The 14,302-nt window shown below is 40.7% G+C and overlaps 1 protein-coding gene across 9 annotated transcripts in view; it reads left to right on the top strand.

Annotated features, from left to right (window-relative positions):
- The first annotated feature begins 1,361 nt into the window (after positions 1-1,361).
- Positions 1,362-14,302, top strand: part of ppp6r3 (protein phosphatase 6, regulatory subunit 3) — a 43,192-nt gene continuing 30,251 nt past the window's right edge. For all 9 annotated transcript variants that reach the window (XM_079683648.1, XM_079683647.1, XM_079683645.1 and 6 more), the window contains exons 1-3: positions 1,362-1,593; positions 10,799-10,955; positions 11,072-11,303. In XM_079683648.1, the coding sequence (XP_079539774.1) occupies positions 11,077-11,303 (227 nt within the window). In that variant the 5' untranslated portion in view covers positions 1,362-1,593; positions 10,799-10,955; positions 11,072-11,076. The remainder of the gene's footprint in view (positions 1,594-10,798; positions 10,956-11,071; positions 11,304-14,302) is intronic.

The raw sequence follows: 14,302 nt of genomic DNA, 5'->3' as shown, positions 1-14,302 counted from the left end.
TAGGAGCTGGCAGAATCATTTACATGGTGGTTTTCTTTATTATTTGTCATTGTCGGAATAAAGAGATCATCTATAATTTGATCCCAGTGTTGCAGCATCACCAACACGATACAGAAGCACCTGTTACTATGTTCAAGTGTTTTTCATTTTTGCAAAGCACTTTGAATTGCCTTGTGTTGAAAGGTGCTATATATAAACTTACCTTGCCTATAGCTCGCTGTGATACTTGAATATAGGACATAATTAGCATTAATGCTATGAGTAAAACATGTACTTGACCTAGTATGGCAAATTATAATGCAGAGCTGTCACAATATCATATTTTAACCACAAATTGTGGTTCCCAAAATGACCACTATCACGTTATTACTGCTGGGGCCAATCTTAGGTCATCCCTTAAACATCAAGTGTACTGAGGCTTAAAGGGAATATGAAAGTAAAATTATGTCAGTGTAATAACTGTGTTTGACTTCCTTCCTCTTGCTACTTTAGATGTGAAATAGCACCAGTACTCCTAAGCCAACTGAGGGATGTTCTCTCAGTTATCATTATCAATAAAAAAATATAATTGTGAATTTCACAATTAATTCTGTGTGCCGTCTGATAACACACAATGTGTTCAGCATAACAAATAACTTGGATAAGAAGAGAGACGGACTCAGCTGAAAAAAGGGTTGATTAATATTGTAGCAGACTAAAAAGGCTTAAATAGTCAAATTAGGTATCATATATGTTGCGTTGAAGACTATGGATTGTTGTATTTTTCCAACAACAATACACCCTGACAGTAATGGCACTAATGTTATGGTGGTAGCATTTTATTTATTTATTTAAATGGAATATTTTTAGTTAGCACGAGGAAAGGATTAAGTATTGATTCGTGTGCAAACTTGGTAACATCTCTTCCATTTGTATTAGCTGGTGAAACATCACCAAACGGGTGAAAACCATGCTGAAATTCATCTCAGTACTGTACTACCGGCTACCATCTGTAACCTTCAGTAAAAGGGGCGTTTCTTGGAGAACGATGGGCGTAATCGTACTATGAGAGTACGTTTGATTTGTAATACCGAACAAACGTGCGAGCGGGGTTAACGTTGACATTACTGACATTTCCCCCACATTTTTTTTTATTACTGATGAGATCACCTAATTTGATTGTATTCACCTCTTCTGTGACCACAAGCATTTTACTTAAAATACGCATCTAATGAAACCGTTTAAACTCCACTCTTCCGGGCCACATAATACTTACTTCGATTAAGTGACGAAATATTGTGGCACGCTCTTTAACCAATCACATTTCACGGCCTGGTTTGAGAGATGAGATAACCACCAATAGCGTTGCTGTGGCAGTTTGAGTGACAGATGCTGTAGCTGTAGTGGGGGAAGGGGTCGCTGAAGTTGACGGAACCGCCATCTTGAAAAGTGTCCTCCGATGATCTACCTTTTCGCGCCTGTCAGAATCAGTTTTAAACGCTTCATTTTCTTTGCTGGAATTTCGTGTTTTGCTAGTTTTCGTTTTGTTAAGGCCTGGGGCTGACGGCAAGAGAAGCTACATGCTGGAGACTCGCTGTTTACCGTTGTCTATCGGTAGGTACACTTGCCAGCCCATGCACTTGGTTGGTGCTGAAGAGACGATTAGCCAGCAGTCTTAGATAGCCGGCTAATGTTAGCTGGCTAGCAATAAGCATACTTGGCCATCTTTACACTGTGCTGTCAGACACCCTGGTATACCTTTAGCCATGAAAGGGAAAACGTTAACGTTGCATGTCTCTGTTTTATTGTATCTTGAAACCATAGCCTTATTTATTGGCAAAGTTTGCAGCCAATTAGCATTTGTCTCATAGCTCACTGATACCGGTCAACTCGACGTAACGTTAGCTCCTAACGTAAGTTTGATCCTGATTTAAGTTGGCCAGGTTAGCTAACAATAGCTATCGAGAGCTAGTGACGTTAGCTAGGTTGCCTGAGCCGGTGCGTTAGCGGTGGTCTGTTTTGGGCCCTTGTATGTAAATGCACTGCGGTACCGCAAACGAAAATAACGTTAGCCAGTGGTACCTTGTATGTATGAGCTAGGTAATATTCGGAATTATCAGATAGTGTTTACCTAACGTTTCATAATTAGACGGAATTCAAGCTGTTTCTGTCGTCGCTCGGTTTAACCAACGTTTACTGTGTAGCGTTAACGTTATAACAGGGCCGTCATGTTTTTTTCCGGAACGGCCACTTTGCGTGCATTTGGTGGAAAGCTGGAAAATTGTGTTATTTCTTCCGTTAACCATCTAAAACAAAACTACGTCTTCAGCGGGTTTATTCTGTTTGATCGAAACTGGAAATGACTGAATCTCATAATTATGTATTATGTATATAGGCTGAAGCAGCTCTGTTTATTTAAGAAAGGAACAAGCTGTTGTTGTTTTTTTGGGAACTTGATAGTCAATGGTTACGTTATATGCTGACTGTCAGTAGCTAATTAGTGTCGAGATCAATTTTGTTTAGGTCTCGTGACAGTGGCTGGTGGACTGTGGAATCCCATAATGCATAGCTGCAAAATAGTGTTTTCCACAGGGTTTTATTGCTTTTACCCTTTGGTTTATGGCTCACTTTTATTTGGAGTCTTGAGACTGTACAATTATGGATGTATTTTATTGTTGCATGCTTGTGGTGGACAGCTGTTGCTGATGTAATTCAAAGAGACATCACGAATGTACTTGATATATCATGGCAACCATCTGTTATGTTTATTGAACCTATTTCTTTCTGTCTTTTCATTCTTCTTCAATTTAAGTAGGAATGTGGTTTATGTAACAGTGCCCACTTTACACCTCCTTAACGTGTATGCTTTCCACACTAGATCACATTGTTCACACATATACAAGAAAGTCAATCGTGGGAAAACAATATTCAAGGCATTTGAGTAGGTCTACACTAATTGTAATACCCTCTTTGGTAATACATGTGTTTAGCTGCATCTGGCCTGTAATTATGTGTTACACTACACACCAACTTATTATAAAACTCAGATTTGATATATAATGCTGCATACTAGTCAAAACATTTTAATGTATTGGTGCATATAGGCTGGTGGCACATTGAAATGAATATTGAGTAGTATTAGTGAGATCTCAAAGTTTGACTGAATTGAACAGAGCTGCTTAGCTGTAAATATCACTTTTTAGACCTATGTATCTCAGTTTCAGTTGTTCTTCAGTTATTGCAATCCTTTTTAAGATATGGATAATGACCTCTTTTAACCTTAAGCATTACACATTCCCTGTCATGTATATAAATATCTAGCTGTGTTACCTGGAATTTACTTAAACCCTAACTCTCATTAATTACGGAATCTGTGCTTGGTGTGAAATATTTTTCTCGTGATACTAATGGTTGTTGACTTGTGTTGCAGCTGAAAAATATGTATATATCAAATATACTTTACTTGATAAATAGTATAATGTATTGTAGCAGAATAATGTATTTCATAAGATTTGAGATTTGAGGTCACATGCAACAACATTAACATGAACCTTTCTGTTGGTCGCTTGTTAGCAGACCCTTCACGCGATGGTACAGGCAGGGCCCATAGTGATAGCCCTATAGTTTAAATATATTACCCACAAATAAACATGGGTTACTATTTATAAAAAATTTGTAAATGTATTTAGGAACCTATCAATGTGATTTTAAGTGGGGGTTGGACCTCAAATCCTCTCGGGGGGTCCGGGGGCATGCTCCCCCGGTAAGATTTTTTATTTTGTAGTTAAATGCATCAATCTGGTGCACTTTGAGGGGAAAATAAAGAGACTAGATCTATGGAAACACCTACAGTGGGGCACAAAAGTATTTAGTCAGCCACCAATTGTGCAAGTTCTCCCACTTAAAAAGATGAGAGGCCTGTAATTTTCACCCTAGGTATACCTCAACTATGAGAGACAAAATGAGGAAAAAAATCCAGAAAATGACTGTCTGATTTTTAAAGAATTGATTTGCAAATTGTGGTGGAAAATAAGTATATGGTCAATAACAAAAGGTCATCTCAATACTTTGTTATATACCCTTTGTTGGCAATGACAGAGGTCAAACGTTTTCTGTAAGTCCTCACAAGGTTTTCACACACTGTTGCTGGTATTTTGGCCCATTCCTCCATGCAGATCTCCTCTAGAGCAGTGATGTTTTGGGGCTGTCGCTGGGCAACACAGACTTTCAACTCCCTCAAAAGATTTTCTATGGGGTTGAGATCTGGAGACTGGCTAGGCCACTCCAGGACCTTGAAATGCTTCTTACGAAGCCACTCCTTCGTTGCCCAGGCGGTGTGTTTGGGATCATTGTCATGCTGAAAGACCCAGCCACGTTTCATCTTCAATGCCCTTGCTGATGGAAGGACGTTGTCACTCAAAATCTCACGATACATGGCCCCATTCATTCTTTCCTTTACACGGATCAGTCTTCCTGGTCCCTTTGCAGAAAAACAGAACCAAAGCATGATGTTTCCACCCCCATGTTTCACAGTAGGTATGGTGTTCTTTGGATGCAACTCAGCATTCTTTCTCCTCCAAACACGTCTAGTTGAGTTTTTACCAAAAAGTTCTATTTTGGTTTCATCTGACCATATGACATTCTCCCAATCTTCTTCTGGATCATCTAAATGCTCTCTAGCATACTTCAGACGGGCCTGGACATGTACTGGCTTAAGCAGGGGGACACGTCTGGCACTGCAGGATTTGAGTCCCTGGCGGCGTAGTGTGTTACTGATGGTAGCCTTTGTTACTTTGGTCCCAGCTCTCTGCAGGTCATTGACTAGGTCCCCCCGTGTGGTTCTGGGATTTTTGCTCACCGTTCATGTGATCATTTTGACCCCACGGGGTGAGATCTTGCGTGGAGCCCCAGATCGAGGGAGATTATCAGTGGTCTTGTATGTCTTCCATTTTCTAATAATTGCTCCCACAGTTGATTTCTTCACACCAAGCTGCTTACCTATTGCAGATTCAGTCTTCCCAGCCTGGTGCAGGTCTACAATTTGGTTTCTGGTGTCCTTTGACGGCTCTTTGGTCTTGGCCATAGTGGAGTTTGGAGTGTGACTGTTTGAGGTTGTGGACAGGTGACTTTTATACTGATAACGAGTTCAAACCGGTGCCATTAATACAGTTAACAAGTGGAGGACAGAGGAGGCTCTTAAAGAAGAAGTTACAGGTCTGTGAGAGCCAGAAATGTTGTTTGTTTGTAGGTGACCAAATACTTATTTTCCACCATAATTTGCAAATAAATTCTTTAAAATGTGATTTTCTGGATTTTTTTTTTTCCTCATTTTGTCTCTCATAGTTGAGGTATACCTAGGATGAAAATTACAGGCCTCTCATCTTTTTAAGTGGGAGAACTTGCACAATTGATGGCTGACTAAATACTTTTTTGCCCAACTGTATATGAAACAGAACTGTATACATTTCAATAATAATAAAATCACGGCCATAACCAATAACATCCCATTTCCAATATGAAAAAAACACTGAAACTTGTTTTATTTATTTATTTTTGCTTCATTTATAGTTGTGAGTGTGTTTGTGCTCCTGAACCAGCCTCTCCTGTCCCCCTCTTCTCCCCCCTGCTCCTCTCCCTCCTCTCCCCCCTGCTCCTCTCCCTCCTGCTCCTCTTTGAGGCAGCAGCAAAGACTATTTTTAGCTCTCAAAGAGTTTTAAAAGTGTATCTTACCTTTTTTCACCTAGTTAACTTTTTATTACATGCATATTTTTACTAAACACTACCCTCTCAAATGGAAATATGTGTTTACATAAATGGTGACCAAACCGTTTGAAACCCACTGAGAACTTAGACTAAGTTAACTATCTAAACACTCAGTCCTTTACCTCGCCTGAGCTGAGGTTATCCCGAGCTTGAATGACACTTAGGCCGTTTCTCAATTGCGAGGATGCTTGCTTGGTAGCACATGTCTTCCGAGTCACTTCCTTCAGAAGCAAGGCAAGAATCCTTCCTGGCATTCGGAAAACGAAGAGTGGAACAGGCTAGCAAGTGTGCAGGTGTGCGTCATATGAGAGGCCCCGCCTTACATTTTCCGCCACAGATTTGGAGAAATTGGTCCGTGCGCAAAGCATTGTGGGGATTTTAAGGACGCGAAGTCAACCCATGTGCAGCCTCGAAATTACCCTCAAACCAAGAACGCGGCCTCGGTGGAATTCAAAGTATGCTGGAGATTGGAACAGTCCTTCGGCGGCACTCGATGACGTAGCATCCTTGAAATATTGGCTTGGAAGCCAGTTTCCTCAAGATTGAGAAACGGCCACAGAGACCAATCAAGGGCTTTGATTTATGATCTGTATGACAGTGGCCATGCAGGCAGGCCATATCATAGACAGCCAGTCACCCTGTGTGAGGCAGGCCACTTAACAGGCCAGACCATCGGGAAACCCTCCGGTCCTCCCGATGGCCAGTCTGGGACTGGGTACAGGAGGCGTAGAGCGAGGGATCATTGTCCACAAGTTAATCGATCGCAGATGGACACGGACGAAAAATAATAATTATAAAAAATAAAAATATATCCCTAAATGGGTCGCGAAATATACTTGGGCGCAGGGCTCGAGCTTAAGGACGTCCCGTCGTCCCGGGGCCGAAAAAAATAGTGTCAGGGAGGATAAAAAATAATTTTGGGACGAATTTGGGACGAGAGTTAAAATAAAAATACCCTGCTAACTCTACTACAAACGGCGATGAAAATGAAATCGACTGCACGTTGTGTGTAGCACACAACTATTAAACCTCCTTGTCAACATAAACACACAAAACATTTAGCAACCTGACACACACTCACACACTCACACACACAAACACACTCACACACACAAACAAAGACACAGACACACACACGTAAGCTGTGCCCATGTGCTGTGCTGGCTGTGCCCGCGAATTCCTGGCCCGCAAATTCGCGGGTCTAGCTACAGTAGGCTATGTACTGAGTGTGTGTATTTCGCGGGTTGAGTGATGTAAAATGACAATGGTATCCCGTGGAGGAATTCTGAAATGTTTTACCGTTACATCACAAAAACGCACAGCAGAACCAGACCCTGGAGCGCCGGCCTCTTTATTTACTTACTCCACTTCATCCCCTATGGGTAATAAGGCTGAGATGAGAACCCTCCATCGTATTTAGTCCTTAGCAATATGCTGCGCCTCTCCCCATGTATGGATGGGTACCGAGCCCCGGTATTAAACGGGCTCCGCCCGGGCCGGAATTATTAAAGACAGTGGTAACGTTAAGCTCCGACGTTATCTGACTTTTTATCGGTACTGGAGACATTTAAAAAATATGTCATATGTAGTATTGCTACATAAACATTATATCGCAGTTTTAGTTTATCCAACTCCGTTTCTAATATGCAATAAGACTACAACATGCGTCTATGATGTATTTTCGAGCTTTCCAATCCAGACGAGATCTCTCTCCCGTATGTGTGCGAGGGGGCGGGGCAGTTTGTAAAGGTCTCCTGACTGTGTTACAGACTGTCCTCCTGGTTAGTGGTTACTCTGGGTTCTGTCTTCAGGACAGAGTGTTGGATTTTTTTTGATAATTGGATGGGACTTGATTTGATTCAATATTAGTAATTTTCTCGTTTGTGTGTTTTTAAAAAATATATTTGGCCTTTGCAGGGTGTCCGCGGGGTCTTAAAAAGTATTAAAAGTTGATAAATCAATTTAGCGAAAATTAAGGCTTTTAAAAAGTATTAAAAAGTATTAAATGGCATTTTCCAAGGTATTAAGAAGTCCCACAGCAACGACAACATGAAACACCCTTTAATTTACTGAAACGACATGTCGGGAAACCCCACAAGGCGGCCCCATGCATAGCGCGCCGTAAAATGCTGCTTATTATTTTAAGTTTCGTTGCCTTGCTCCGCTCTGTGTGTGTGTGGGGGGGGGGGGTGGGAATAAACGACTACGGTAACGGGTCCCAAGGTGGGAAGACCGGCATACGCAACGCTCTGGGGGTCCAACGGCTCCGTGTGTGCCCTATATCTATATGATCATTTTCTGATAACGATGAAAGAGCCCGCCTCCCTCTCCCCACGTCTCCTGCTGCTGCTGGGCTGTCAGAAGAGGGGGAGGAAAAGAGAGGCAGTCACCGTTTATTAAATATTCTTATATTATTATACAGAGAACAGAGTCGTTATCAATTTGTTTTAAAGCTCAATAAATAACAAAGAAGACCTCTGACCGGCACTTTCCTAATTTTGTACGGAAGATTTAAACTTTAAGGGACATGTTGACCGGCGGAACATTTTTTTTACGGAAACTGCCGCACGGTCCCCTCGTTCCTTGGAAAAGGCGGAGAGGTGGGTGTTTTTCATCTGCTGGTGGACTACCTGAGAGATACAGCAGGAGAACACGCCGTCCACCGAGGAGAATAAACAGAAGGGCAACCATGGCAACCATGCTCCGGGTTCTTCTTCGCTGCTTTTGGTGTATTTCGGGCGGCAGCAGCGCCACTTACAGGCATGACATAGTACTACATCGTTTCCAGCATTTGCAGCGGTCTAGTGTGAACGGACACGTTAATGAATCGAATGCGTTTGAAAGGAAGCCTTTTTTGCGCTTGCGTATGCGTTTTACCGTGTGGGGCCGGGGTCTAAGCCAAACTATATACGGTCACAGAGATCTGCTATTTTAAAGTAAAGTCAACACATATAGACCCTAAATATAGTCTATATTCAGAACGAGAAAAGTCTTAACATATATATCCTTTTTTGTAAACATATGACAAATGTGTGAGGGTGATGACGTCAGAGCATCGTCCTATGTGCCAGGGCTTAGCCCCGGACAGCCCCAGCCCAATTTAACCCCTGGTATTTGTGAGGGAGCTCCTATATGGGATTACCCCGCTGAAGCTCACCAAAGTTTAACATATTTCATAGTTCAAAGTTTTGTCAATTGTTTTGTTTATTGGTCAAATACTGGTTTCTAATGTTTTCTGAGGAGTTTTACTGGAATGAAAGAGCACAGAGTACAGAAGCAACAAAGCAGCATACTGCATTAAACCTGACCTTCACAGAGAGGTTGAAGTTCATGTGGAGAGAAGGCTTCAGTAGTCTGTCTGCACTCTGTTTAGTTTTGCTATCTTACAATCAATATAGTAAATGTGAGGTAAAGTGTGTTGCCAATGTAACCGGTTAGAACTCAAAGTTGCGATGAGGTCTTAAAATGTATGGAAAGGGTCTTAAAAAAGGTCTTAAAAGGTATTAAATTTGACTTCAGGATTCCTGCATATACCCTGCTTTGTCATGTGATTGACTGATTTACTCAAATAAAAAGGTTGATGAATTATCATCTAATGATTTGTATGATGTTTTATTTATGTTAAAGGTCACTTTGAATGATTTTAACTAATGATAAGTTGTAGAAAAACTAATATTTTAAATTCGGGAAGGTCCACATTAATTTCGGGACGGCTTAGATTGTATTTCGGGACGGTTCCGGGAGGATGGTGAAAAAAGTTAGTCGAGAGTCCTGCTTGGGCGGCCATTAATATACCTGGGCGCCCGAGTATAGTCTGTGTGGGAAACCCTGGCCTGGATCATACTAATCACTGTCGTATGAGTCGGAAGCTCTGGAAGCTCCGCTAGTTCTCCCGTCTGGACACAAATGTTAGCCTGTTAGCTAGAAAGTGGCTAGTGTGGTTGAGCAGGAGCCAATGTTGTGTTTACAACTGCAAAACAAATCCTTTCCATTGTGTCTTTCCAAAAAGGAATAACATGCTCCTTGGTGCTATTATTTAAGCAGCCATAAATTGGTTACTATTATTGGTCACAGTACTAGAAGTGTTGTTTATCCAATTTTATGAAGCTGCATCTCTTCATATTGCACTTTTTTCACGAGAACCGGGCATTGTTTAACTGTTGAAACAGAATTCTGCTAGTCCGGTTGTATGTCAAAATTAGTGTTAATTTCGTCAGCTATTTTTTAATTTAGTTTTAGTCTTAGTCCTGTGTTGAATTTCCTTTTTAGTTTTAGTCATATTTAGTCAACTTCATCCTGTTTTTATTTAGTCAAGTTTTAGTCGACTAAAAGTCTGAGCATTTTAGTCATATTTTAGTCAAAGAAAACTAATTATTTTAGTCTACTTTTTGTCAATGAAAACTGTTAAGTCTTTTTTAGTCATCAGATTATATAGAACATTTCAGTCAAACTAGTCTAGCCAAAACCAATAATTAATCCCAATAATCCCAAGCCCTGTTGTTGCCATTTTATTTTCTGTTAAATAAGGTTAGTCAGACCATGAGTTAGACCCGAGTCTTCCTGACAGTTCAGTGTGCCGCTGGCCGGTGTAATTCAAATGTACCGCTGCGCGCAGCACAGACACACAGCTGTTGCCCAGCCGCAGCACCGGAAATGGAACCGCTGGGGGAAAAACTGACTATCAGAGATAACGTTATCTTTGATAATATTTCGTCTCCTCATTTTTCGTCAACGAAAGTAAAGAGAGATTTTGGCATAGTTTTTATTTAGTAAACTACATTTTCGTCTCGTCACTTTTCGTCAACGATATTGCATGATGATTTTGTTGCAATTATTGTTTACTGCCGTCGGTGCCTTCTCGTCATCGTCTCGTTTTCTTCATGGAAAAAAAGGTCGTTGACGAACATATTTCGTCATAGTTTTAGTCAACAAAATTAACACTAGTGAAAATGACTTTGTTATTAATCAGTAATTAGTGAAATTGCCATATTATCCCCCATCCCAAAAGCAGTGGAACATTGCTTTAACAATTCTTCATCTTCTTCTGTCTTCTCAGGTGTGTGCTGTTGAACTGCTGTATGTGTGCTGTTTGTCAGTCTGTCCATCACCGCTCTCTGCCTGCCTGTCCATCCGGCTCGCCTGGAATGGGCCACAACTCCCAAAGACTAGAACACACCTCTTTTTAACCTGAGCTCCGCCGTCTGGACTCCCAGGTAGGCACAAGTGCTGTTAGATGATCCTTCAAATAATCCTGATTCTCGTCTATTATGCCTCTGATTTTGACCTTGTTTTGATTTAAATAACGTGTCTCTTTTTTTGTTTTTTATAGCCAACATGTTTTGGAAATTTGACCTCCACACCACATCCCACATTGACACGCTGTTAGAGAAGGAGGATGTGACGCTGACAGAGGTGATGGACGAGGACGACGTCCTGCAGGAGTGCAAGGCCCAGAACCACAAGCTGGTTGACTTCCTGCTGAGACCACAGTGCATGGAAGACCTGGTGACCTTCATCACACAGGAACCCGATACTGATGTTGAGGAGAAAGTTAAATACAAGTAAGAGAAAATGCTGCAAAGGATAAGGGGATCAAAACTAATGACCTGGTTTGTTTCCTCACAAGAAAGCTAGTCAATTTAACAAATGCCTATGTGGACTCTTTCTGCTTATTGCATTCATTAGTTTAGCCATTATTTGTACATGTGCTGTTAATAGTGTACACCCTCAGAGAAAACAGAAGGAAAGAATGTCATTTAAATGATACAGGGTAAAACCTTTCATCAATTGACTTCCTATGGATCACTGCAGTGTACAATTGGAGCATTTGAACAAACGCAGCATTTGCTGGGAGGTGGTGGTCATTTTAGCCCCCGCTGCAAAAGTTCCTGTTTCCTTTGGCTGTTTAGTCAATAGATCCAGTCACTTACAGGGCTCGACATTATAAATGGCCCGCTGGCCCGGAAGCACTATTTAGACACCCCGGGCCAGCATAACGTACTTTCTACTTGCCCGCTCGGGCCACTAAAAATATTGTTTAAAAAAAAGAATTGTCCTGTGGTATTGGTATTTTGACTTGCAATTTTGTTAAATTGTTTCATTTATTAACGCTACAACATAGCGTTTCGTGAGTCGCTTGTCGTTGTTGGGTGAAAAGCAAACAGCTGTTTGCTGCGGAGCGCAGCGCGAGCAGGCTCCTCCTCCGTTCACTACAAACTATCGCGCCACCTAACCATTCGCCAAAATGTTTTTAATACCAGCGGTAACCGGCCAAGCACCGGGCAAAAAACTATCTTCAAATAAAAGAAAGTCACCGGAGGAGTTAAAGGACAGTGACAGGGAGCATGAGAAGAAGAGGGAGAGAAAGATTCAGCCAGCTTGATCGATGGAGTTGGCTTCTAGTGCAGTGACGCGTCCTAAAACCCTTTTATAATCTATCGATTAGATTTATGATTCGAAAATTATGTAACTAGGGTAGACATGTGGAGATTATCCGGCTGAACAAAACGTGCATTTATCAAACAGGTTTGTTTTCCACAGACCTTATTTCACTGCACCTCTCAATATGATGCCAATATAAACAAGGTCTTCTGTCGGCTCTGTACATCAATGCCGACCTATGCTGACAAGTAAGTGAAGAGTAGAAAATATAAAGGTATTGGCTATAGGGAAATGTCCCAGAAGTTTAGGATAATGAAGGTTCTAATCTAATCTACATATACACACACACATATATATATATATATATATATATATATATATATATATATATATATATATATATTAGCCATTACATTTCTAACTCCTAATGACAGGAAGGCAGAAAGCGCATTATACAAATAATAATACTCATAATAATAATAGCAGACATTTTTTAACAATGACCACAATATCATTATTTTAATAAACCAAAGGATGAACAAATGAGGAAGAACTGATAATTCAAATGTTGTAGCACAAGTAGTAATGTAGTTAGTGCATAAATTACTATTGCAACAAATGTGTTAATTTTCTTCATTATTAGTCGATTTTTTTTGGACGAATGCTCCGGGCCAGTGGTTACAATGGTGGGGCCAGTGATAATACAATTCCACCGGCCCAGAGGGCCAGTGGCATTTTACCCTTAATGTCTACCCCTGACTTAGTAGCAGCAGGAACTCAACGACTTACTCAAATCCCATATTTCCTATTTTTGTTCCTGCATCCCCTTTTTGCATTCTTTCCTGCTGTTCCACCACGTCTGAAGACTACAAAGCATGTGTTTCTTGGTTGCATTGAGAAACTACAAAACAACGCATCTAGAGAACTATGAAAATTAGATAATTGAGTGATGTTACTGACTTTTCTCTGTTCTTTTTTTTCTCGCATGTAAGGGTTGGGGGTTCAGTGATAAGCAGATAGGCAGGCTTTACTTTAGTGCATTACATGCTAGTAAATATAAACAACATACGAGTTGAACAAACATATGTTTAAGAGGAAATTTAAGAACACTTTTTATGGCGCCACACTTGTGGGCTTGCAATTCTTATTAACCTTCCCAGTGCCGAGACAAAACAAAAACTATGAATGTATCGACCTATGCAGCATCATGCTGTCTAGAAAAAGCGCTGTGTAGCTGTTAAGAAACCAATAAGCAGAACCGTAAGTCTCCGGTTCTTGGCATTTTAAGTTAGTTTCTCAACCCTACATCCAGTGATTGCGAGTGATGCTCAGCTCTGCAAACAGTAATACTCCCAGAGCAGCACCACTGAACACTTTGCATCTACCAGCAGTTTTATACAGCCTTCAGAGTATTTTAAATCTTTTGCCTCTGTCATTAAGAATCAATAATATGGATATCTTATCCAGTGCAAACCTTGCCCCGAAGGAATCAATCGATTTGAGATCAATATAAAGCCGCAGTTCCACAGCATGGCAAGGCTCTCCTCGACTCACTTTTGGTACCAGGTTCTTTTCCGAATGTAGTCTCTTTGCCGAAACTGCCATTTCAACCTGAGACCCACTAAATCCGGCAACCAAAAACAGGGCACTTCCACATCCACTGTATGTCATAGATTAGACGACTAGCTTTCTTAAAATAATCGTAGTTGAGTGAAAAACACTGAATTTCTGAAGGCAAGTTATTGAGGATTCTCTAGAGTCTAGACCAGGGGTCTGCAACCTTTTTGACCAAAAGAGCCATTTTGCTCCTTTTTCCCCCAATTCTTTTTGTCTGGAGCCACAAAACATATTTCATAGCTTGATAGCTAATAAAGTTGTATTTATTGTTATATCAGACAAAAACTACAGTTTTTTTTGCATTTATTAGGCTATTTATTACATTATATACAACTGTTAACGTCTAATAAGAAACAAAGAACTCCTATAAGGAGAATTACAAATAATACACAGGCCTACTTTAAAATAAATTAAACACAGCACTTGGGGAGTCCTCTGCACATTTGAAGGAAAAAAAAATATTATCAAAATGGGCCCACTTTGAAATAAATAAAACATATAGCTGCATCCTAAAAAGAGTTAAAGGTAGGGTAGGTAAGAATGGAGAAACCAGCTCGAGTGC

Source organism: Notothenia rossii (assembly GCF_949606895.1).
Source record: "Notothenia rossii genome assembly, chromosome: 5".
NCBI classification, from domain to species: domain Eukaryota; kingdom Metazoa; phylum Chordata; class Actinopteri; order Perciformes; family Nototheniidae; genus Notothenia; species Notothenia rossii.
The sequence above is the reverse complement of the archived record's forward strand: the minus strand, read 5'-3'. Positions and strand labels throughout refer to the sequence as shown.